Source organism: Dunckerocampus dactyliophorus, chromosome 11, assembly GCF_027744805.1.
Source record: "Dunckerocampus dactyliophorus isolate RoL2022-P2 chromosome 11, RoL_Ddac_1.1, whole genome shotgun sequence".
Classification (NCBI taxonomy): Eukaryota; Metazoa; Chordata; class Actinopteri; order Syngnathiformes; family Syngnathidae; genus Dunckerocampus; species Dunckerocampus dactyliophorus.
Genome location: NC_072829.1, coordinates 3,779,406 through 3,802,872, shown reverse-complemented (window position 1 = coordinate 3,802,872; position 23,467 = coordinate 3,779,406). Strand labels below are relative to the sequence as shown.

The following is a 23,467-nucleotide window of genomic DNA, read 5'->3' as shown; positions in this document are numbered from 1 at the left end:
TTTTTACAGTACAAGGTGCCATGATAACAATATCTCAGTGTGACGCTCGCTGGGAGAAAAGCGTCACACTGAGTTTAGCGGCAAGCATGTCTGAGCCAGCATGGCGCCACCGCGCTCAGCTCGACAAAAGTGAGTCGAGGGGCGCAAGCCAGCCCCAAACGATCGGTCCCACTTAAGTTGCTAACGAACGAGGCGCACGCTGGAGAAAGGAAAGCCTGCAAGAAAACACACACACACATGCACACGCACTCATGCTCATTAGGAGGTCGAGTCAAGTCTAATATTGACGCCGCCATGTTGGCCTCTTCAAATAATTACGCAGGAATTCAGATGGCGCGGCTCTGCTGCTAATTAGGATGAAACAAGAGCAGCTTCACGCACATTAGCATTACATGATGATGCAGTGTGTGTGTGTGTGTGTGTGTGTGTGTGTGTGTGTGTGTGTGTGTGTGTGTGCGCATGAGGGCCTCGTTGGCTCCGCTACACGTCATCAATAATTCAGCAGGAAAGATGGCAATTACAGGAGCGTGTACAATCAAAGTAAATATTTGATGAGGCACTAAAACAGTCTGTGGAACAGATCTGACCCCTCCCCCCCACATCACCCCTCCTCACACACCCATACACACACAGTGACAACACACAAGGTCACAGCTCCCGAATTCCCAACACTTGACACACACAAGCAGTTTATTCTGCTAAAAGTGCAGCAATTCATTTGCTGCCTCTGAAATATTGAGTGGCGCCGCTCTGCAGGCCGCCACCGCAAATAACACAATGAGTGCACGTGTGTGTTTGTGCGTGTGTGTGTTGGAGGAGTGTCAGCCGTGCTAGCTGCACCTCTTTTCCAGCATGTTTGAGGGCCAGAGTCCAAACAAAACAAAACTGTGTGTTTGGACAGAAAGTGGAGGCGGGCGGCCCGTAAAAACCACAGAAGAAGAAATGATCTGATTAGCCCCAGTGGCACATGGGGAGGGGGATTTCAAATGGTGCTGACCAAGTGTGTGTGCATGTGTGTATGTGTGTGACATTAAAATGAGGTGCAAGTCAAAGTTGGACTCAAAATTCGGGGAAAAACGTTTCATGAAAAAAAACACAATATGCAGCCAATCACGCACACACACACACACACACACACGCACACACGGGCACTTCTGGTGTTGTCATTATTGCATTATTGCATCCCAGCCAGTAGTTCCAGTTGATCCAGCAAGAACATTTGCTGCTCCTCCTAGAACACCTGCAGTCCCAGGGGACACCGGGCGATATACTGTAGTGTATTCTGTTATGTTGTATGTTAAGTTGGTGTAGACTTTGCATTTATACTATATATCTATACACAGACATATGTATACATTAGCTCTACTTAGCTTTTGTGTATCTGAATGGATGGAAATGTTTGAGTCTTTCAGCTTTTTCCAGTGAGGTTTTGCCACAGTGAGTCCATTGCTGGTTTGATTTGGCTGAGTTTGGTTTTTTTACGCCGGATGCCCTTGCATCCTCCCATTGCATCCTCCCATTTGTCTGGGCTTGGGACCAGCACTGAACATCCACAATGGTTGAGTGTTGGGAACTGAACCTGTTCCATCTACATGAAAGGCAAGCAGCATGCATCGTTACACTCCAAGGGCAAATACAATTCTCTAATCTAAAATGTAAAAATGCATATTAAATAATATGTACACTACAGTACAAGGTTTTTTTCTGTTTATAATTGTTTTGCATTGTTTTCTCCACGTCTATAATTACACCTTATAAAATGTATGTTTCCCTAATCGTTTTGGGTGTCTGGAATAGATTAATTGGATTTACATTATTTCCTATGTGAAAAATTGCCTTGGTTTTCGTACGTTTTGGTTGTTGTTGGACCTTGTCTTTGTCTGTTAATGTTTTTCCCGGGAAAGGTCAAGTGTTCTTGACAAGTGACAAGTACTTTAGCAGCGGAAGAGGGCTTTCGAGCTCTGGCTCATCCTTGGCACTATTGTTGGCCCTAACTCCCACTAGTTAAAGGCTGGGCTGCACTGTATTTGTTTACCGAGCAGATGCGTGAGGAGAGAAGCAATTTCTGTTGCTCATTTTTAATGTGTTCCGTGTGGAAAGTATATACAGATATATACATATATACAGGTATAAAGCAATGGTTCCCAAACTTTTCACATCTGACTGGAAGTCATGTACAGCCTACTCCTGCACACTATGAAACATATTTGATATATTATTAAATATATTATACTGCATATTATGACACTATATTAAAAAATCACGTGTCTTTCAACTGCACACACAGGCTACTAATTTAAAACGGAGAGGGTTTTAGAGGGGTAAGATATCTCCTGGCAGGTTTGTCTTCTGTTTGGTGAATTTATTTGTATTTGTATGTGTATTGAGTATTTAAGTGGTGACAAGCTGTGGTAAGATGTGGTGAACTGTGATCTCTATGCTCTATTGCTATGCTTTGGTCTGCAACAACATGGAAATAATCAGTACAATGCAACTAATGTTATACGTAAACATAATAATTATAAATAATTATGAAAACAAAGACACATAACGTACAGAAATCAATAAGGAAATGAATTCAATACGAGGCTTATTACTGAGCCAAATGGAGATATGTGCACATATAGCATGAGATTATAGTACACCAAGAGAAAATGCACAGCAGCACAGAGCTAACATTATTAAACCTCACCTCTGTGCACATTTGTGAACAAGGACGGGGTGAAAGGGAGAATAGAAAATAACGTCTGTCTGCGCAGCGTTGGAGAAACTCATACACATATGTCTCAATCTGCGTCACACACGGTGTGTTCAAGGACCGCCGAACAAAGTGGCCGCAATGCCCGAAGAAGACACATTATTCATGAAGGCATAAATTCACTTATTTGTGGGCTTTCTAACATAGTCAGTGCATCCAGTCAGCAAACGTCTATGATTAGTCACATGTAAGAAGACCAGCTCTCATATAGCTCACAATATAAATGAGCTTGAAAACTCTTCAAGATTAAACACTTTAGATGCACAACGTCATTGTCAAACTAACTTATTTGTTCATCTAACGCACACAGAACAATGAACAACGTAAATCTTCGTGTTCGCTGCCAGTGTAGTCAAGCTGTTTTTAATTTTTATTCACATACCTCCTATAGCAATCTGCGTAACCCTAGGGGTATGCTTACTCCATTTTGGGAACCTAGGGTATAGAGGATGCAGGAGTAGACAAATGTGGAGTGAGGTGTGTGTATCAAGGCTGTGTTTGTGGAATGTAGAGCATCATTTCATTTCATGACAACTTCCAGGTGAAAAATTCTCTTTCCCTCACGCATCCTTCAACTTCTCGCCTCACGAAATCCTCCTCAAATCCTCGGGATCAACTCGGCATCGCCTCCAGGTCCAGATAAAAACTTCTGACTCGTGAGCTTCGCCTGCACAAAAGCTGCAGCCGCACACGTCATCGAGGTGAAAGGTGAAGGTGTGGTGCTCAGGTGTCTTCATTGGACATGGTGGACCATGACTGACGTATTCCAGGAAGTCATGAGACCACTTCAAGTTCATTAAAGTCAAACGTCTCACTCTCGCATTTGAATAAACGCCTTAGGCTCGCCTTCAAACCTTTTCACTTCAATATCGCCTCACGCCAACATCACACACACAATTAGAGTGGAGGCGGGGCTAAGTCAGCATCAGCTGACACATGAAGACATTTAAAGTCTTCATCACCATCTAAATCATCTTTCTCAATCATCATCATCATCAAGTATGAATTGGTGATGATCAATTTCAAAATCATCCATTGCTCTTCGATCCACTTCCTTCCCTGCAGGCGGTCCGCGTGGACGTCAACTAACATTTCATCATTAACTATACTTACACACACGCACACACACACTGATACAGTTTATTGGTTACTGATAAAAAGAAGGAATAATGATGCAAACATTACATAGTGAATGTAATTTACTCTCCTTTGAAGTCGCATCAACACACACACACACACACACACTTGGCACAAGCGCTGAGAGCAATTTTTTTTTTTTAACTTTAATTTTGCAGGCTGTGTTTTCCTGCTGAATCTCCTCAGCAGATTTGAGGTTTTTACAGCTCACTGCTTCGGTCCATCTGTTTGGCGCCAACATGGCGGTGAGATGGCGGCACGGGGACCAGCGGTCAGCGTCAAGGTGACGCCAGTCGAACCATCTGGCCCGACCTTGGACTAGGCTCAAACAAGAAAAAGACCTGACCGTCAGAGACTGCCTTTGATTAAAAATGTAAAAAAAAAAAACCACTCAGTGTGTTGCCCACAATGCACCGGTACAAGTATGCACGTGTGCATGTTTCTCTCTTGGCTTTGTTGAAATGCATCATGGGAGTCTGGTTTCACTTTCTATGCTTTTCCTGACATGGGCCATCTTTTCCTTCTCACAAGCTGTGCTCCAACTCACAGACACTACAGCAACGCCATTATCACCGCTGCAATCTTCGGCATCGTTACCATCACCACCACTGCCACCATCACAGCCATAACCACCATCTCCACCACCAATATCATCGCCACCACCACTGCCACCGTCACCACCACCATCATCACCGTCACAACCATAACCACCATCGCCACCACCATCATCACCGTCTTTACCACCACCATTATTACCGTCGCCACCATCGCCAGCGATTTGTGTTATGTGACAAAGTACTTCCTGATAAATTACGCCAAAGGAGTTCCTACAACGTCATTGGTGACCTGGTCCCCATGTGGTGCCCGTGCGGCAGCTGCTGGTCACGTGATGGATTGTCTTTTCTCCTACGGCGCAGTGCCGCCTCTAAACACCTCATCACCGTGTTTAATCAAATTAGCAAGCAGCCAAAAAGTGACATTTTTCATTAATTCTACCGGATGATTGTAATTGCACATTCTAATGTATTCTCTCCAAACAGAAGGTGCGCGCTAATATTTCAGCAAATTTGCATATTAAATGGCGTCCGTGCTGCATTACGTATGCAAATGTATGCGCATTGTCTTTATTTTTAACTTGCCGCCATATGCGGCGCCGCCTGCTTGAGCAGGTGACAACATTGTCTCACTTTGCTGAACAAACGCCACCACGACCCCAGTCAAGTGCCGCCTGCTCGCTTCTGATTGGCCGCTGGAAGTGAGTGAGGCGTCGCCGCCGCCGCACTTCCTCTTGCAGTTTTTTTTGTGGTTGTTGCTGTCGTGGCGCTTTTGGCCGCCAACCCGCCGCAGGTGACACTGCGGCATCAGCACAAAGACGGCGCAAGTGTTACGCAGTGTGAACGTCGCCTGCCTGTCGCCAACACCGTGGCCAGGCAGGATGCCAACAACGCTCTGCAACTTTGCGCTGCGCACACTAATAATTGAACTTCTGACGCATGAAAATAAAATGAAATTTTTTTAGTTTGCCAAAAGGGACTTTTATTCAGTTTAGTTTAAAGATCAATCTATTTATCTCCACCCACTTTCACACAAGGGGAGGAGACTCTGTGGGCGGAGCTACTATGCCCTATGATTTTTGTTGCCATGGTAACAAACATCCCTGAATTTGTTGTCAGTGGCAGCAGCACAAAACTTGGCTAACATGGTAGATGGAGTAGAAAAAGGATTAACGCCCCCTCCCACGGACAGCACCGTAACCGTGGCAACCATGTTCAATGTCACTGCACGACTTCACGCGTCCTTCCACTTGGACACCAGACTAGAAGCCAGTCCAAGTGCAGCGTGAAAAGACGCGTGTGACCGCTGAGCGCCCCTCGTTGGCCGAGTGCCATTTGGCAACACGCGGGCGGCATGGGATGGGGACAGGACGGCGCCCCCAGACAAGAACCAGGCCGGCCAAAGGAGAGACACCGAAGGACAACAAAGTGACGTTTGAGGTTTCCATGGCGGCAATTGGAGCATGTGACAGGAAGTGCGTGAACGTCGCCAAAGAGGTTAAAGAAGGTCAAAGTTCAGGGACTGCGGGGAAGGGGGGTTGTGGGATCGGAACATCGGAACATCAGAACATCTTGAACATCTGCGCTCAGCTGCAAAGAAGCTTTCCCAGGAGAAACTCCCATCATGCACTTCCTGCTCTGCTCCCCCTCCCTTTAATGAAGAACACATGTTGCACTTCCTGTCAGCGCCGCCGCACGCCAACACACCACACCAACACATCACATCAACGAATCACCTTCCTTTCACCTGTGTGGGACAGTGACGCCACGCAGTTGCAAGGTCAAAGGTCAGGTAAAGATCATACAGCGTGTGCGTGCCAGTGTGTGTGTGCGCGTGTGCGTGTGTGTGTATGTGTGAGACACATGCTGGAAATGGTGTGTTTGGAGACAGGAAGCAGAATCGCTCATCAATGTCAAAGCCAAATCTGGTTGACTCCACCTCCAAATGGGGGGCTGTCATTCTTCACTGCTGACCTGCGATTACCTGACAGGAAGTGCACGTGCTTCTACTTCCTCCGCACGCACGTGAACACACACTTCTTTTCCTTGAACGGACCAAGTGGCTATCAGTCACTGTGTGTGTGCGTGTGTGTGCGTGTGTGTGTGTGTGTGTGTGTGTGACAGCTGCACAGTGAGAGTGCATTAATTAATGACTGACAGCTAAATAACACTTAAGCCTGACAGCACAGGTGGGGGTTGGGGAGGGGGCGCAAGGTGGGCATTGGTCGATGGATCAATGCTTGTATTCACACACATACACACACACACACACACACACGCACACACACACCTGCACTCCCAACTAGGTGGCCCAGAGCCCCCGGCTGGGCTGGATTTGAGCGGACATTGGCCGTCCAGGGGGACGAGGAAGAGGAGGAGGAAGAGAGCTCGTCTTCTTCTTGCAAGCTTTTTTTCCCAGCATCCTCTAGTGGGGGCTAGATTAGCTCGTTAAAGGGTGGCGGTGCGGCGCACTCTTTGATTGGAGCGTTTGACAGGTGGGATTAGAGCGTGTGATTAGAAGACTGTGCACGTCCACAGTGCTAAGCCTCCATGTACAAGGCAGGAGAGCATGCTGCGAGGAAGCCCCCCCCACACCGTAAGAGTCCCTCCTTGTTAAGCACTAATGAACTAACCATCGATGTGCATTAGCATGTTAGCTTAAAACATCAACCCACTGCAGTTTGATTTGCTTCTGGTTCTGGACAGGACACGGGAGGACACAGGCTGTGCTCGTGCATGCTAACGAGTGGTCACCTTAAAGCGAGCGTCACCTGTGTCGCAGTCAAGTCCCACTTTGAAGGTCAGAGTGACTTCTTCCAGTTCGGGGTTGGGGGGGGATGGGGGGGCACCCCCACACCCCCACCGGACGCACAAAAGACGGGCAAGGGGGGTGGTGGGGGAACTTTTGGCAGAGCGGCATCTTCGCACGGCTGGCGGCGGCGTGAAGCGGACTCTGGGGCGTCCTTAGCGTGCGGCCATTAGGCGGTAAAAGAACACCTGCTAACGCCGGGCCGCCTGCTGGTGATGAAGACGAGGAAGAGCAGGGCAGTCCGCAGATGGGCAGGGACGAGCCTCACAGGAGGCTCACATGGTGATGAAGGAATCTTAATTAACTGTCATGGGCGTGGCCTGTCACGAGAGGGCGTGGCCTGCCTGCATCGCATGTAAAGACGTAGTATGCGTGTTAAGGACAAATCCAGAACTCTGGTAAGGATGTCACACTTCCAGCTTTGCTGCTGCGGCGTGATTCCAAGTGTTGTGGAATGTCGGAGGGAAGTGTTCTGGAATGAACAAGAGTCTCTTTTCTGCTCTGTCAGCAGGCGTTATTCTGAGAAGGTATTTTGTTCGTTAGCTAAACTTCTCCTGACCGACTTAAGTTAGCAAGTAGCGCTCATTTGCATAAGTAATTAACTAATGCGTGCTTCCACATCTCTACCATCTGGATGGCTGAGCTCCGCCTCATTCCTCAAAATGACAGGCTGGTCACTATTGCTAGTCCGCCCAGCAACAAGGCAAACCCAAACACCCCGCTCCTTCAAATTAATTTGTCAACCTTCTCCTGGAATAGGACGTTCACCTTGAAAAGTCCATTTAACTGAGCCAAAGATTCCCAGAAAATAGAATTTTTACTTGTAGGAATAAGACGCTGACATTTTGGCATTGAGAGGGAATTACAGAGGCCGGCCTGTGTGGACGGAACCGAGCAAGGAACCGAGTGAGGGGACACAGGAAGTCATTGAGAGTGTTGTTGTGTCCTGTGGTTCTATGCAGCGGCGCCGCCAGGAATTCTGGGCCCCATGAAAAAAAAAATCTAACTTCTAAAATGTGACGACAAGAAAATAAAGTTGAAATGGAATCATTACATGGAAAAATAAATTGTGTTTGAATTTGTGTCATCACAAAAATATTTTTTCTTTTTTGTGATTTCCACAGATTCCCTGCAATGACACTAAGTGACATGTCATTGAACACAGTGTTGCTCACCTTCTTCACCGGGACAGGGAGAGGTAAAGTTATTGGTGGACAGGGCTGCTGCTGAGTCATCTGTTGTTAAATCTGGTAAACGGGGGAGGGACAGCTGATTTAAATGTTTGTTAAAAAGGAGTGAGATGAAGGCTAACACATGCTAACACTCTGCAAGCTTATTCCATTGTGGACATTTAGCAAACAGGTTAATTTCCATGATACATAGACTGGCTGACACCCTTTTCCTATACCCTGCTTCTCTCACCTTTCTCTCTTTCCTTTTTTCACTCCCAGACATTATGTATTTTACTAGGCACTGTCAGCATTGTTCCACTCCACTGCTCTGCCGCAACTGCCGACTGACAGGCAACACGATGCAGGTACGAAGCACGGTGAAGGTAGTTGTGGACTAAGCCATTTCATGTAGCTATAGGGGGGTGGTCAGTCAAGATGGAAGATTACTTTCGGTCAATGTGGATATTCAACTGTTGCTACCAAATACAGGAGATTATTTTAATAATTTTCTGACTAAAAAAAAATTCTGACTAAAAAATAAATCACAACCAGATAGCGAAATTATTTACCTATTTACTTTTAACTTTTCCCCCCTTTACGCCACCCCCGGTTCCATGTATCTGTGTGTGTGTGTGTGTGTGCGTGACATCAGTAAAGACCATCGAAGTGAAAGTATGACAACTTCTTTTTTAATGGGAGCTTCTTCCTTGCACCAGCTGCTGTGTGTGCGTGTGTGTGTGCGTGTGTGTGTCTAACCTAGCACGTAGCTATTAGCTTTGATAGTAGCCTCCCATATGGCACTTTTCTTTAATGTAGCATAGCACGGTCCTGATGTTGCCATGACTCCAGCAGTGCCCCCACCCTCCCTGTCCCTCCCCTCGTCCACCATTTTGCTCTTCCGTCCACCTCGCCACATGCCGCCACGACCTTGGCGTTTTCCAGCAGCACACCCGCTGCCATCTGCAGGCAGCAGGCTTGGCCAGTAAAGCATCGCGACCCTGACTTTTTTTGGGCCCCGTTACGCCCCCACCAGGGGCCCAGCCAGATGGTGCCACCCACTAAGAGCATTTTTACTGCACGCGGCCAGCAGGAGGAGCACCTCCTCCTCAACTCTCAGCTGCACTTGACACCACCACATCTTCATAATTACAATAATAAGAATTAGAGAAGGAAATGTGTGTAGAAATTGGGTGTGAATGCTGATGAGCTGAAGCTGAGCTGAAATGCTGTACGGAAAATGTGCAATTACGGGAGAGTCGAAATGTTTTGATGTTGGAATGGTTTGAACAGGTTGAGGAATGTGTAAGTACTAGAAATTCTTAAACTCAAAGGGAAAAACCTCTTGGTGGATTTTTTTGGGATGAAAGTTAACATACAATATATTTCCAGGAAACTATTTACACTGGAGAGCATAGAGAAATAATGGCAAAGTACGGTTGTTTCCAGGGAGAAAACAGAGGGGTTGACAAGTATAAAAACGTGGAATTCCAGGAAAAATCTGGAAATTTTGGAACATCAAAAACAGCCTGAATGGTCTGAATGAGCAGATGATTGTTGATGTTGGAATGGTTTGAATGGGTTGAGAAATGTGCAAGTACTAATAATTGTTAAGACCAAAGGGAAATTGTGTTGTGGAAAATGCATACCTGTCAACATTAGGATCTGAAAATACGGGAAATTTTAGTTCTAGACATGATTTTTTTTATGAAAGTTAAAACATGCTAAATTTACAGCTCAAACTAGTGGTGCTTAAGATGACACTTAAGACCAGGGGAGAGCGGGCCTTTTCTGTAGTCGGCCTCCAGCTGTTGAATGGTCTGCCCCCACATGTCAAAACGGAATGCTTTAAGTCCTAAAACCCACATTTATTCTCTGGCTTTTAACTCGGCGTTAGTTGTGTGGTCCTCTAGGTCTTTCATTGTTTTCTTTCTTTTATTTGATGCGGTTTTACCTATTTTAGGGTTTGCTGGGAATGTAATATTTTCCCTCTGTTTTGAACAAGACATGTTGAAGGCTTGTTGATAGCAGAAACATGATGCATGATCTGGAAGCCATCTTGCCCAATACAAACACACTCTGTTCTCATAGCTATTTTGCACACACACACACGCACAAACCCACAGTTTCTAATTCTATGTCACCATTTTAATCTCCGTCTGAGGAGCATGTCCAACTGAGATGGGCTGGTGCTAACAACAGAGAAAGGGAAGTTTATAACCATAGCACCACCTCTCTGACATAAGTCCTAAAAGAAAGCAGAACAGGGTTCTTCTTAGGAGATCGATGGGACTTCGCTAAACCTTGGTTGGCCACTAATTGCTCTCTCCAGCGCTGGCATTACAATTGTACGTATCTACTCCTGTTTGAATTACATTATAAACTGTTTTTGAGACTCCTTGACTCGTTTCACAGCTGTTAGAATAAAACAATCTGGAGGAAATTTCGCCCTATAAAAGGGTCTTTAGCTATTTCATGATTTATTGTTTTTGCTTGATTTACCAGTTTTTATTCTATTATTTCGTACTTATACTTTTATTATTTATTGTTTTACAACTTTGAGCAGCACTTTGGAAACTGTTTAGAAAATGTGCTGTATAAATAAAGTGGATGGGATTGGATTGGACTGGAAACTATTGACAGTGCAGAGCAACGGGAAAGAACAGCAAAATATGGTAGTTTGTTGAGGATGAAAATGTGGACTTCCGGGAAAAAGCATGACATTTGCCTGAATGTTCTAAATGAGCAGATGATTTTTGATGTTGGAATGGTTTGAAGTGGTTGAGAAATGTGGAAGTAGTATTATTATTTATTAGACGTATTAAATAGGAGTGTCACGAGACACCCAACTCATGAGACGAGACGATGCATGAGATTGGGTCCACAAAAATGTGACGAGACAAGAGTTTAACATGAATTTTAAGAAAAGTACAATTAAAAAATATGACAGGACAAACATTTTTATTTAACCCAGTCACAAAACAATGGGTCGGGTGTATATGTTTGAGTTGGGCTGTCAAGATTGTGTGCTGCGGTACTGCTATCTCTCTGTCTTCCCTTGCAGCACATCCCTGACACTCCTGATGAGCTGATCAGCCTCACCTGTGCCTTATTAGGGAGTGCTATTTAAGCTGTGTGCAATGCTAGGTTCAGTGCCAGATTGTCCCTTTGCTACACCCTGTTAAGCTCCTTCCAGCTTGTTCTTGTGCATTGTGTTTTTGGCTTTCTGACCCACGCTCGTCTCACCTGTAAGTACCTAACCAGCTGCTTGACGTCCTCAGCAGTAGTTGTATTTTCGGTACTTCTGCTAGTTTTTGTTAGCAGCTCTTTTCGTTACGTGCCTGTATTTTTCCCTGCTCAGCTCTCCGTGCTAGCAGTGTTTTTCGTTACTATTCCCGCGACTAGGTCCGGAGGTATTTTTGTTGTACTTTTTTCCTTGTGTTGTTTTTGTACTTTTTGTTATCCATTTTGTATTAAAGACTTTTTCTGTTACACGTATTTGACTCTGCATTTTGGGTTCCTGTGTCACGGCCTTGGCCGTTCATAACAGAACAATCTGGCCAACTATGGAATCCGCAGAGTTCGCACATATAAAGGCAGCACTATCTCAACAAGGTACGCTTGTAGGCAGCCATGAACAATCCTTCAGGGAGTTATGGAGTCACTGGCCGCCCTCGCCACTAGCGTTAGTGCCATTGAGCAGCATCTGGGACTTGGCGCTCACCCAGGACAGTCGGAGGGTGCCGCTCACTCATCAGAGGTCGTTAGCGTCGCACCTGCAGCCAGCAGCAGTAATAGTCGTGAGCCTAGCCTCCCACCCCCCCCACGCTTTTCGGGGGAATCTATGGATTGCGGACAATTTTTACACCAGTGTACCCTGATTTTTGACCAGCAACCCAGCACTTACTATTCCGACCAGGCTAAGATAGCTTTTATAATGAGCCTACTTACTGATAAAGCAGCGGCGTGGGCTATAGCGGTGAGCAAAGCTAAGCCGGAGTTGCGCACCTCCTATCCTGTTTTTTTTTGGAGGAGCTACGGCAGGTCTTCGATCACCCTATCCATAGTAGGGAGGCCGGTAACCAATTGTTGGACCTACGACAGGGTAAACGCTCGGTAGCGGCTTTTTCTGTAGACTTTAGGGTGCTGGTGGCAGAAAGCCGTCATGATGAGGAGGCACTCCGCAGAATATTTCGCAAGGCTCTTAACGAGCGGATTAAGGATGAGCTGGCGGTGAGGGAGTTCACCACCACGCTCAACGAGCTTATCGACCTAGCCATACGGCTGGATAATCGCCTCCGGGAACGTGATCGTGAACGCAGTTAGGGACTACCTGCAGGATCAGCCAAGAACCACCGTCAGGAGTTTCGGCTGATACCACTAACATCTGGAACCAGTGGAACAGAGGGAGTCCCATCAACGGCGGCCACCGAGGATATTGCGGAGCCCATGCAACTCGGGGAAAGACGCCTGTCTGCTGCGGAGAGGTCGCGAAGGCTACGACTCCGCCTTTGCCTGTACTGCGGCGAGCCCAACCACACCATCAACAGATGCCCAGCGTGCCCGACACGCCGCTCCGGATCCCCCCCTGACGTCATTAAGGAGACTGGCGCAGGATCGACCTCCGTATCCAAGTCAAGGGAGAATCAGCCTACTCAGGGCCATTGTGAGTATGCTGAAATGCCTCTGGCGTCGGCTCCGACTCCAGCAGTCTTTAAGAGACTACAGGTGACTGGACTCATTACGGGGGGGGGGGGCGTCAATGTTCAGGTTTCTGCATTAGTCGATTCTGGGGCGGATGATTGCTTTATTGACTCTAATTTTGTTAAGAAACATGGCATTCAGGGGGTTGAGTTGAGGGACCATAAGGAGGTTCACTCACTGGATGGACGCCCCTTGGCGGTAGTCACTCATAGAACCGTTCCGTTATCTCTTCAATTGTCTGGCAACCACCATGAGTCCATTAGTTTTTAACGCTCCGTCTCAATCCGCGCCCGTAGTTCTGGGTCTCACTTGGCTGCAAATTCATAACCCGACGGTGGATTGGACGAGGGGACAGATAATTAATTGGGGCAGTCACTGTTTTGCTAGTTGCTTACGTTCCGCGGTACCCACAGTTTCAGGTAAACCTAGGAACTCTGAGAATATCGATGTTACCGGTGTTCCCGACGTCTATCATGATCTCCGCATGGTATTTAGCAAGGATAGAGCTCAGAGTTTACCCTCCCCATCGTCCATATGACTCCGCTATCGAACTCCTTCCGGGAGCACCGTTACCCAATGCTAGGCTTTATAGCATCTCTGGACCCGAGCAACTTGCTCTCAAAGAATACATTGCGTCCTCTCTGGCTGCCGGACTTATTCGCCCCTCGTCCTCTCCACTTGGGGCCATTTTTTTCTTCGTCGAAAAGAAAGATAAGTCTCTGCGGCCTTGTATCGATTTTCGCGGCCTTAATGACATTACCGTTAGGAACCGTTACCCGCTTCCTCTCATGGACTCCGCCTTTTCGTCTCTTTATTTGGCCAAGATTTTTTCCAAACTTGACCTTAGGAATGCTTACCACTTGGTTCGAATTAAAGAGGGGGACGAGTGGAAGACGGCCTTTAATACACCACTCGGTCACTTCGAGTATCTCGTTATGCCCTTCGGCCTTACCAACGCACCCGCCGTATTCCAGTGTTTAAAAAACGATATTCTTAGGGATATGATTAACCATTGCTGTTTTGTTTATCTAGACGACATCCTGATTTTTTTTCTAATTCCCTCCAGGAGCATGTCCAGCACGTACGCCGCATCCTTCAGTGGTTGTTGGAGAATCGCCTTTTTGTCAAGGCGCAGAAGTGCGAGTTTCATACCACATCCGTGTCGTTTTTAGGGTTTATAGTGGAGAAGGACAAGTTAAGAGCCGATCCCGCCAAGATCCAGGTGGTGGTCGATTGGCCTTCTCCCAAATCAAGGAAGCACTTGCAGAGGTTCTTGGGGTTCGCGAACTTCTACCGGAAGTTCATTTGTAATTTCAGCATAAAGGCAGAACCTCTGACAAGGCTTACATCAGTAAAAGTTCCCTTTGTATGGTCTCCCGAAGCTGAGGAAGCGTTTACTAAGCTTAAAACACTGTTTACGTCTGCCCCTGTCCTTACTCACCCTGATCCTGCCTTGCAGTTTATCGTTGAGGTTGATGCCTCGGATATGGGAGTGGGGGCGGTCCTATCCCAGCGCTCACCAGTCGACCAGAAGCTGCACCCGTGTGCCTTTTTCTCACATCGCCTCACCTCGGCAGAGAGAAATTATGATGTGGGCAATCGGGAACTGCTGGCCATTGTGCTTGCGCTGCGGGAGTGGAGACATTGGCTGGAGGGTGCAGCCCAGCTGTTGGTAGTTATTACGGACCACAAGAACCTGGCTTGTATACGCTCAGCGCACAGACTCAACTCTCGCCAAGCCAGATGGTCACTGTTCTTAACAAGGTTTAATTTCTCTATCACTTACAGACCTGGATCACGGAATATTAAGCACAATATTAAGCATTATCAAGGATCTTTTCCCCGGTGGAGTCGGACTCACCACCGGAGACCATCGTACCTGTCGCCCGGATACTCTGCGCCCTCCAGTGGGAGGTGGAGAGGAAGGTCTCAGAGACGGCGGACGAGACGGAACTGCCAGAGGGGGTGCCCCGAGGGGAGATTGTTTGTTTGTTCCTGAACGACTCAGATCCGAGGTGCTGCTGTGGGGTCACTCGTCTAAGATTGCCTGCCACCCGGGGATTCGACGAACTCTATTCCTGGTCTCCCAAAGGTTCTGGTGGCCTACCATGACAGCCGACGTTAAGAAGTTTGTCGCCGCCTGCTCTGTCTGCGCCAGAGGTAAAGCTTCCCATCGCCCTCCTGCCGGTTTGCTTCAGCCGTTACCCGTCCCTGGTCGGCCATGGTCCCACATCGCAATGGACTTCATCACTGGATTACCCTCGTCATATGGCCGGACCGTCATACTCAATATCGTGGACAGGTTTTCGAAGATGGCGCATTTTGTGTCGCTCCCCAAGTTGCCCACGGCCCTAGAGACAGCTAGACTGTTGGTGAGGCACGTCTTCCGCCTACACGGGATACATACAGACATTGTTTCGGACAGAGGGACTCAATTCGCTTCAAGAGTGTGGCGGGCATTTAGTAAGGCATTGGGGGCGACCGTTAGTCTTTCTTCTGGATACCACCCACAGTCCAACGGCCAGACGGAGCGGGCCAATCAGGACTTGGAAGCAGCACTTAGGTGCGTTTGTCATCGACACCCCTCCTCCTGGTCGACCCACCTCCCCTGGATGGAGTATGCCCACAACTCGTTACCCTGCTTGGCGACAGGTACGTCACCCTTCAAGACTGTTTTTGGTTACCAGCCCCCGCTTTCCCCTCCCAGGAAGCAGAAATTACCGTCCCGACAGTTCACGCACACCTACGACGCGCCCGACGCATTTGCCGAGAGACCCGGGCTGCATTAACACAAACAGCAGAACACAACCGTCGGATTGCTGACAGGCACCGTGTCCCCGCACCTGATTACCAGCCTGGGATGGAGGTATGGCTGTCTTCTAAAGACCTTCCGCTTGCAGGGACCTCTCGGAAGCTGGCTCCAAGGTTCGTGGGACCTTACAAGATCAAAGCAATAGTCAACAAGTCAGCGGTCAAGCTGGAGCTCCCACCGGCTCTTAAAGTCCACCGCATTGACTCTGCATTTTGGGTTCCTGTATCACGGCCTTGGTTGTTCGTAACATGGGCAAGTTTGTTTTGTTGCCTTTTATGTTGCTACCATGTTCAAATAAATTTGGCATACTGGCTCGTTCATGTTGCCGGGCTCACATTGTTCATTAATAACATTCCCACACGAGGGCTGTGGCATTTCGCTTTGCAAGAATCTTTTTCCCTCCCAATTTCTACTACGTTACCTTGCATTGCTCTTCACCTGGCTCAACTCTTTTGCTGTGTGTTTATGTTAGCAGCCCCGCCTCCTCCACAGAAACAAAGCAACTGTATTGCTGACAAGAGGACTCACTCTGTTCACCATTGTTCTAGGAAGTGTGTAGGTGCCGAACTAATGCACAGAGCCAGTTTGGAGGCGGGACAAGAGGGAAGCAGACACGCATGCACATGGCAATACATGGAGGCCAGCAAAATTATCGAGTTCATTTTCATCTATCGTGTGATTGATGTATTTATTTAGTATTGTGAGACAGTTTTTTTTCTGAATGAGAAATGTCGCCACGTTTTCATCGTGACATCACTGGTATTATTAATTCATAAGTCCTGAATGAGCTGAATGTTGAGAAACGTTGAACTTATAAAAATTGTCCATTTGTGTGGCAAGTTTTGGAAATGTGTCAAGAGATAGCCATCATGTCCCGAATGAGCTGAACATGTTTATGTTGGAATGATATGAATCTGTTGAGAAATGTAAGTATTTGAGCGTAAAAAAGACAAAAAAAATATATGTGAATATAAAACATTGTTGAAAGAATTCTCTTCAGCATTCCTTCAACAATGTTTACGTTACCCGACAGCAGAGGATGACACTTTTGCAAACAATAAGTCTGTGCAGAGGATGGGTGGTTACGTGCGTACGTATTGTGTTTCCATGTGTGAATACTGTACGTGCTATTTTTGCAACTGAAGGCCATCCATCGTGTGTTATGTGTGTGTGTGTGTTCATCATGTCTGTTGTTAAGGGATTTTTTAAAAAAAAAGAAGAAAGTAACAGAAAGACACGGAAGTGAATGGAGGGAGGAGGGCATGGGGGAGGTTGGTGCTTGAAAAAAAGACAACTCTCCAAATCATCGCCATGATGTCAATAATGTTGTAATATTTATGAAGGCTGCAAGCCCTAAAACCCAAACTGCTGCTATCCTGAATTATAAATTAATATTGATTTGTGTGTGTGTGTGTGTGTGTGTGTGTGTGTGTGCGCGCGTTTATAGTCTTTACAGGAAAAAGTTGGGGAGTTTTGGCAACACGTATGTGTTAGCCACACTAGTGAACATGCTAACAAACACATCAAGTCCAGAAGGTTCTGAGAGGCTTTGGTCTTCCTGTAACCTGAACCTCTGTCTCACCAGTCACTACCCCCCTGCTTCCCCACTCGCACCCAACCATCTTTATGTAGAAATCAATATTTTCTTCATCTGCCCATCACCCCCATGTCCTCATCTCTCCCCCCCCAACTGTCTCATTCTCACTCCACACTCCTCGTGCTACACCTCTGAACCCCCACCCCCCACCACCACCCCCACCCATCTCTTCCTGCTGTTGAGTCTGGACTTGCCCGCATCACATTTCTAACTCATACACACACGCACACACACTCATTCATATTAATTTATAATTAGCGTAAGGAAAACTCCGCCTTCCTGGAGGCCATGAACCAATGAAAACTTTCTGTCCTAAAATGTCTAAAAAATGTTTAAATATGTTCACACAGGAAGGAATCCAAAAAGGTGGTTCTCATCCTCTCAGTACTTTTTGGTAGTGATATGTGTGTGTGTGCACAAGGTAGGAGAACAAGGTGATTTGCTTAAAGGAGGTGAGGTGTACACTGGGGGCAGGGGGTTGCTGATATGGAGGCTGACAGGGAATTCCCAATCTTCCCATGATCCCCTGCCATGGGCTCGGCGTAACAAGGGAGAGTGGTGTGAGTGTGCGTTTGAGTGCGGAGTGGGGGGTGCCTGTTTTCCAGCTGAGCTCAGCAGTTAACGAGCCTGCGGGTGGTGATGTAATCACATTTAGTCCAGCCAATTAAGAGTCACCAGGAAGTGGAGAGCTGCTGATAGTGTTTTGTTCCTTTTTGGGGGTGGGGGACGCGACGGCCCAACTCGGTCAACATGTAAGCCCCGCCCCTCCAACCAACATCCTGCCATGAGATGCAGCAGCTGTCCTAGCACGTAAAAGCATCATGGCAATATGACACACAAACATGCACGCACACACTCATTCACAAAGTAAACAAGTCTAAAAACAGCGACAGATACTTGACCTCTAACCTGCATCTCTCGCTCAGATCCTCTGGGAACTGACAAAAAGTCTCAGCAATTTATTAGGGACACAAATACAGTATGTGTGTGTGAATGTGGTCGGTGTCATGTGATGCAATGTGGTCAAATCGGTAATGTGCTGCTTTTATTGAAAATCCATACTCTTAATCTGTCAGCCTGCGATCGATGCGTGCAAGGCTTGCTGGGAATGTTCCACGGGGGCAGATAACCAACAACCACTCACCTGCTGTCCCAGGCCCACCGTGCCCCCATCCACTCTATGATGTGTAAGCCTCCCTACAAGTTGTATTATTGTGGTATTGTGTTGTTGTTGTGAGAGGCAAGGCATGATGGGAAATGTAGTCTGAATACAAGAGGGGACGACGGCTTTGAAAGCGGGCACGTCCCTGTGGTGGGTGGAGACTAAGTGGAAAGGTTGCCCTTCATTTCTCGTCGCCTTACAGATGAAATCAAGGCCACCAATGATGTTACCGGAACAAGTGTGTGTGCGTAAGGGGGTCACAGCCTCCATGTAAGTCCTAACCATTAAGGTGCGGGGCGGGGGCGATGGTCAGACTGTGGGTGCTGTGGTAATTCCAGCACTACGCTGTGACACTTTTCATGAATTTATGGTGCACTGGGGCCCTCGTGCACACGTCTAATTGCAATATTAGCGTGGAACAAGCTGCTCTTAACCTGCACACACGTTCACACACACACACACACCAGGACTCTATGGTAAGATTGTTGAAGTCGTCCTCACAAAGTCACACAATGACCGCAGTATTCATGAAAAAGGTCAGAGGTGGACTAAAAATGCAAACGTGTGTGTGTGTGTGTGTGTCCCAGACATGACTGGTGACACTAAATGTCTTTACTGTAGCTGCCACACAACATCATTTGCATGATAGCTCACTAAATGTACGTGTGTTGTCATAAATCTTGTCTTTCTTAACAGCCACTAAAATGCAGAGAAACAACCACGCGTAATAGATCACCATCATGCCACCTCAATGGTCTGCGTGTGTGTGTGTGTGTGTGTGTGTGTGTGTGTGTGTGTGTGTGCAAATGTCTTAGCTAAAGTTGTCAATGTCTGTGATATTCTAATCTAGTCTATTATTGTTCTGTTCTATTCTTGTTTTATTCCGTTCCTGTTCTGTTCTATTGGGTTCCACTACTGTTCGACGTTCCTGTTCTTGTTCTCATCTATTCCGCTCTGTTGCCTTCTGTTCCTGTTCCACATTCCTGTTCTTGTTCTATTCTACTCTGCTCTGTTCCGTACCTGTTCGTGTTCTCTTCTACGTATTCTATTTTGTTCCGTTCCACATTCCTGCTCTCTTCTATTCTATTTTATGCTGTTCTGTTCTGTGTTTCTGTTCTATTCTATTCTATTCTGTCCTTGTTCTGTTTTACTCCTGTTCTGCTTTCCTGTTCTATTCTATTGTATTCTATTCTGGTATGTTATGTTCCTGTTTTGTGTCCTGTTCTTGTTCTGTTCTATTCTGTTCTACGTTCCTGGTCTCTTCTATTCTATTCTGTTCTGTTCCGTGTTCATGTTCTATTGTATTGTGTTCTTGTTCTTGTTCTTGTTCTTGTTCTTGTTCTTTTTCTTATTCTTGTGTTTGTTCTTGTCCTTGTGCTTGTTCTTGTTCCATGTTCCTGTTCTATTCTGTTCCGTTCTTGTTCTTTTTATATTCTATTCTATTCTATTCTGTTACATTCCTGTTCCACGTTCCTTTCCTTGTTATATTCTATTCCAGTCCATTCGGCGTTCCTGTTCTCTTCTTTTCTATTCTATTCCATTTCTGTTCTTGTTCTGCTCTATTCTGTTCTGTTCCTGTTCTGCATTTTTGTTGTATTCTATTCTATTCTGTTCCGCGTTCCTGTTCTCTTCTATTCTATTATGTTCTGTTCCTGTTCCGTATTCCTGTTTTTGTTATCTTCTCTTCTATTCTATTCCTTTCCTCTTTTCTTTTCTTTCTTTTCTTTTCTTTTCTTTTCTTTTCTTTTGTTTCTTTTCTTTTCTTTTCTTTTCTTTTCTTTTCTTTTCTTTTCTTTTCTTTTCTTTTCTTTTCTTTTCTATTTTATTCTATTCTATTCTATTCTTGTTGTCTTCTTGATCTGTTGTGTTCAGAACAAAATTGAAAATGACAAATGAGGCTGTGGTTGATTTTAAAAAGGCCCAAAGCATACACACATGCTTGTTTGCGTGTGTATGCGTGTGTGCGTGTGTGTGTGGCTGCAGTCCAAGGCTCCTCTAACGAGCCAATACGGACTCGGTACTTCCTGTCTGCCGACCTCCTGTGAGGTCAGCAAGTCCCACCTGTGCGTCCAATCACAGGCTGGTGTAGTGACAGACATCCGCCAGCTCCAAGGACGTGTGGGGCGGTGGGACTCGGCAGCGAGGACGCACGTGGTGTGACTACAGGAAGTGGGAGTGTGACTGACAGGTGAGTGCCGCTGTCGGGAAACAATTGTGACCTTGACAAACGTCAAGTGGTTTTCTTCTTCTTCTCTTGTCTTGTTGGACGTTTGGGCACCTACGTGGAAGACGAGGCGTGACAGTGTGCGTCTTAATGACCTGTCAGGCGGCGGCCACAGGTGAGGTGGAATAGCAAACAACCCTTTGGATTTGATAGATTTTTTAGGATACAACACAATTGAATGTCTTTGCAGTGTCAACAGCAGAAACAACACAAAGATTTCAACTTTCTCAATTTCCTGTTTGGAGCACCAATACACCCACAACCACCCACCCATACACACACACACACACACACACACAAACACACAAACACAGAGAGGAAGGCAGGCTCCTACCTGTCGATGATAACGGGGTCTGAGGGCGTCTCGTTACGGTTCCCACAACTTTTCTTGTCACAACAGCGACTGCAGAGGAAAGAACAAACAGTCATTATATGACAACAACAACATTTGATGACAGCTATTTTTACAGGACTTTAACATTTATAATAACATATACTGCAATAATAATAACAAGTGTACAATAATCATCTTATAACAGATGATCACTTTAACTGTTTAATAAATACTGCATTAGATTCAGAAATACAAATGAAATAAATATAATGTTACATATATGCTGTATAATGCCATGCAATATACCTAATATAATGCCATACAATACAAATTAATTATATTATTATTAATTATTATAAACAATTATATTCATTCAATTCAAATTAGTACATATAAAATATAACAAAATGTAATGTTAATTATAAATAAGTGTATGTGAGCTTGAGAATTAGTGTTGTATGTCATTACCGCTATGCACATAGCGGTAATTCTTGTTCATATAAAATATTGTTCATATAAATAACTACAAATGATCTTCAACTATATACAACTATATACAAACTGGCAATGATGTATACTAATAATTCATGTCAGTACATATAACAATATGCAGTGTTAATATAAATAAGTGTAAATGATCTACAGCTGGGTATAACTGTACACACAGTGGTAATAAGTATAGATTAATTAATTAATTAATTAATTAATAAGTAAGAATAATTATGGTTAATATACATCAATATGTAATGTTAATTATAAATAAGTGTAAAGGATCATCAATGATGTATAACAATGATTCTTGTTAATGTATAACAATATGTAATTATATTAAATATATATTCATTATAAATATGTATAAATGATCTTCAATTATATACATTCATTTGGGGGAAAGTATTTGTAAACAATAATAAAATCAAATGTGTGTAAAAAGGGGGAGCTCATTCGAAAATGACGGGATGTTGAACGGAAAGCGCGTTTCATGATAATTACAAATATCCACATGATCTACTCTTACTTTTAACCCCCCCCCCCGTCTTTTTTCAGCATCCAGCTGCGCTCAAGCCAAGGTCACTGAAATCTGGACCACGCCCAGCCACGGCGGCAGGTCCGTGCATGTGACTCCAGTGCTCGGGCCAAGTGCCGGACGCTTGCCAAACACATACACACACGGACACACACACACACATCTGACATATTTGATTTAGTTTACATGTCAATACAAACATTTTCTATTCTATTCTATGTTAAAATAAGTCATGCATTGTGCTGAATGAATGAGGAAGAAGAGTGTGTGTTCCGTGCATGGTGTGTGTACACTAAAACAACATGCCACTTTTTAGAGGCGTGCCTCATTAACATACCTTCCACTAATTTTAAAAAATTAATTACTTCAGTCCAATTGTGGCCCCACGCTGTCCTGAATCGCGGCGTGATGAATGATTGATGGCATGGTCAAAAAACCATCACGTGTGTGTTTGTCTGTGAGGAAGTGCGACTGTTGCCTGCCACCAGGCTTTTATTCCCTTCGCTAACTTCCAGGAGACCAATTAGCATTGGCACCCGCGGGTGCTGCTGTGGTGACAAAGTGCCACTGAAGTGTTATAAACAAACTGGACCCCGGGAGCTCTGCTGGCCCCTGCCCCCTGGGGAACCAGGCCCCGCCTCGCAAAAGACCAAAACAAACCTTGGCACCGCATCCACAAGATCGCCTTAATGACGTTTCCCCTCGGGCCGCTAGCAGCCTAATGACTGAGTAGTGTGTGTGTGTGTGTGTTGTTGCTCATTTTGGCTCCTCTGGTCTCTCTCTCACACACACACATACACACTGGTGCCAGTTGGACCAGTGACCACACAAGCATCATCACGCACTTCACACATTTACAAGTGGAATCTTGATGCACAAAGAGAAGACATGGTGCTCTGTCATCTCACACACACACACACACACAAAGGCGGCCCCTCAGGAAGCTTCAGCGCTCCAATCAGGTGTGAGTGGGCGGGTCAGCGGTCGAGGTCAGAGGACAAGTGATGTGATTACAGAAAGGCCCTGGGGGGGGGGCGACATGGAGGACGCCAACCTGGCTGAATCATCTCAGCTGGCGCCGAAATGTTCACGGCTGGCGGCCATGGGGGGAGTTGCGATGAGCCTTGGTGGCACGTGGGCGACGTCGCTGTGCCAACATGGCTGCCACCGCTCATGCAGG

General features: G+C 46.0%; 1 protein-coding gene across 5 annotated transcripts in view; it reads right to left on the bottom strand.

Moving 5' to 3' along the window:
- LOC129189577 (transcription factor COE3-like) overlaps positions 1–23,467 on the bottom strand; it is a 46,734-nt gene that overhangs the window by 14,034 nt on the left and 9,233 nt on the right. For all 5 annotated transcript variants that reach the window (XM_054791399.1, XM_054791398.1, XM_054791401.1 and 2 more), the window contains exon 7: positions 21,261–21,329. In XM_054791399.1, coding sequence (XP_054647374.1) covers positions 21,261–21,329 — 69 coding nt within the window. The remainder of the gene's footprint in view (positions 1–21,260; positions 21,330–23,467) is intronic.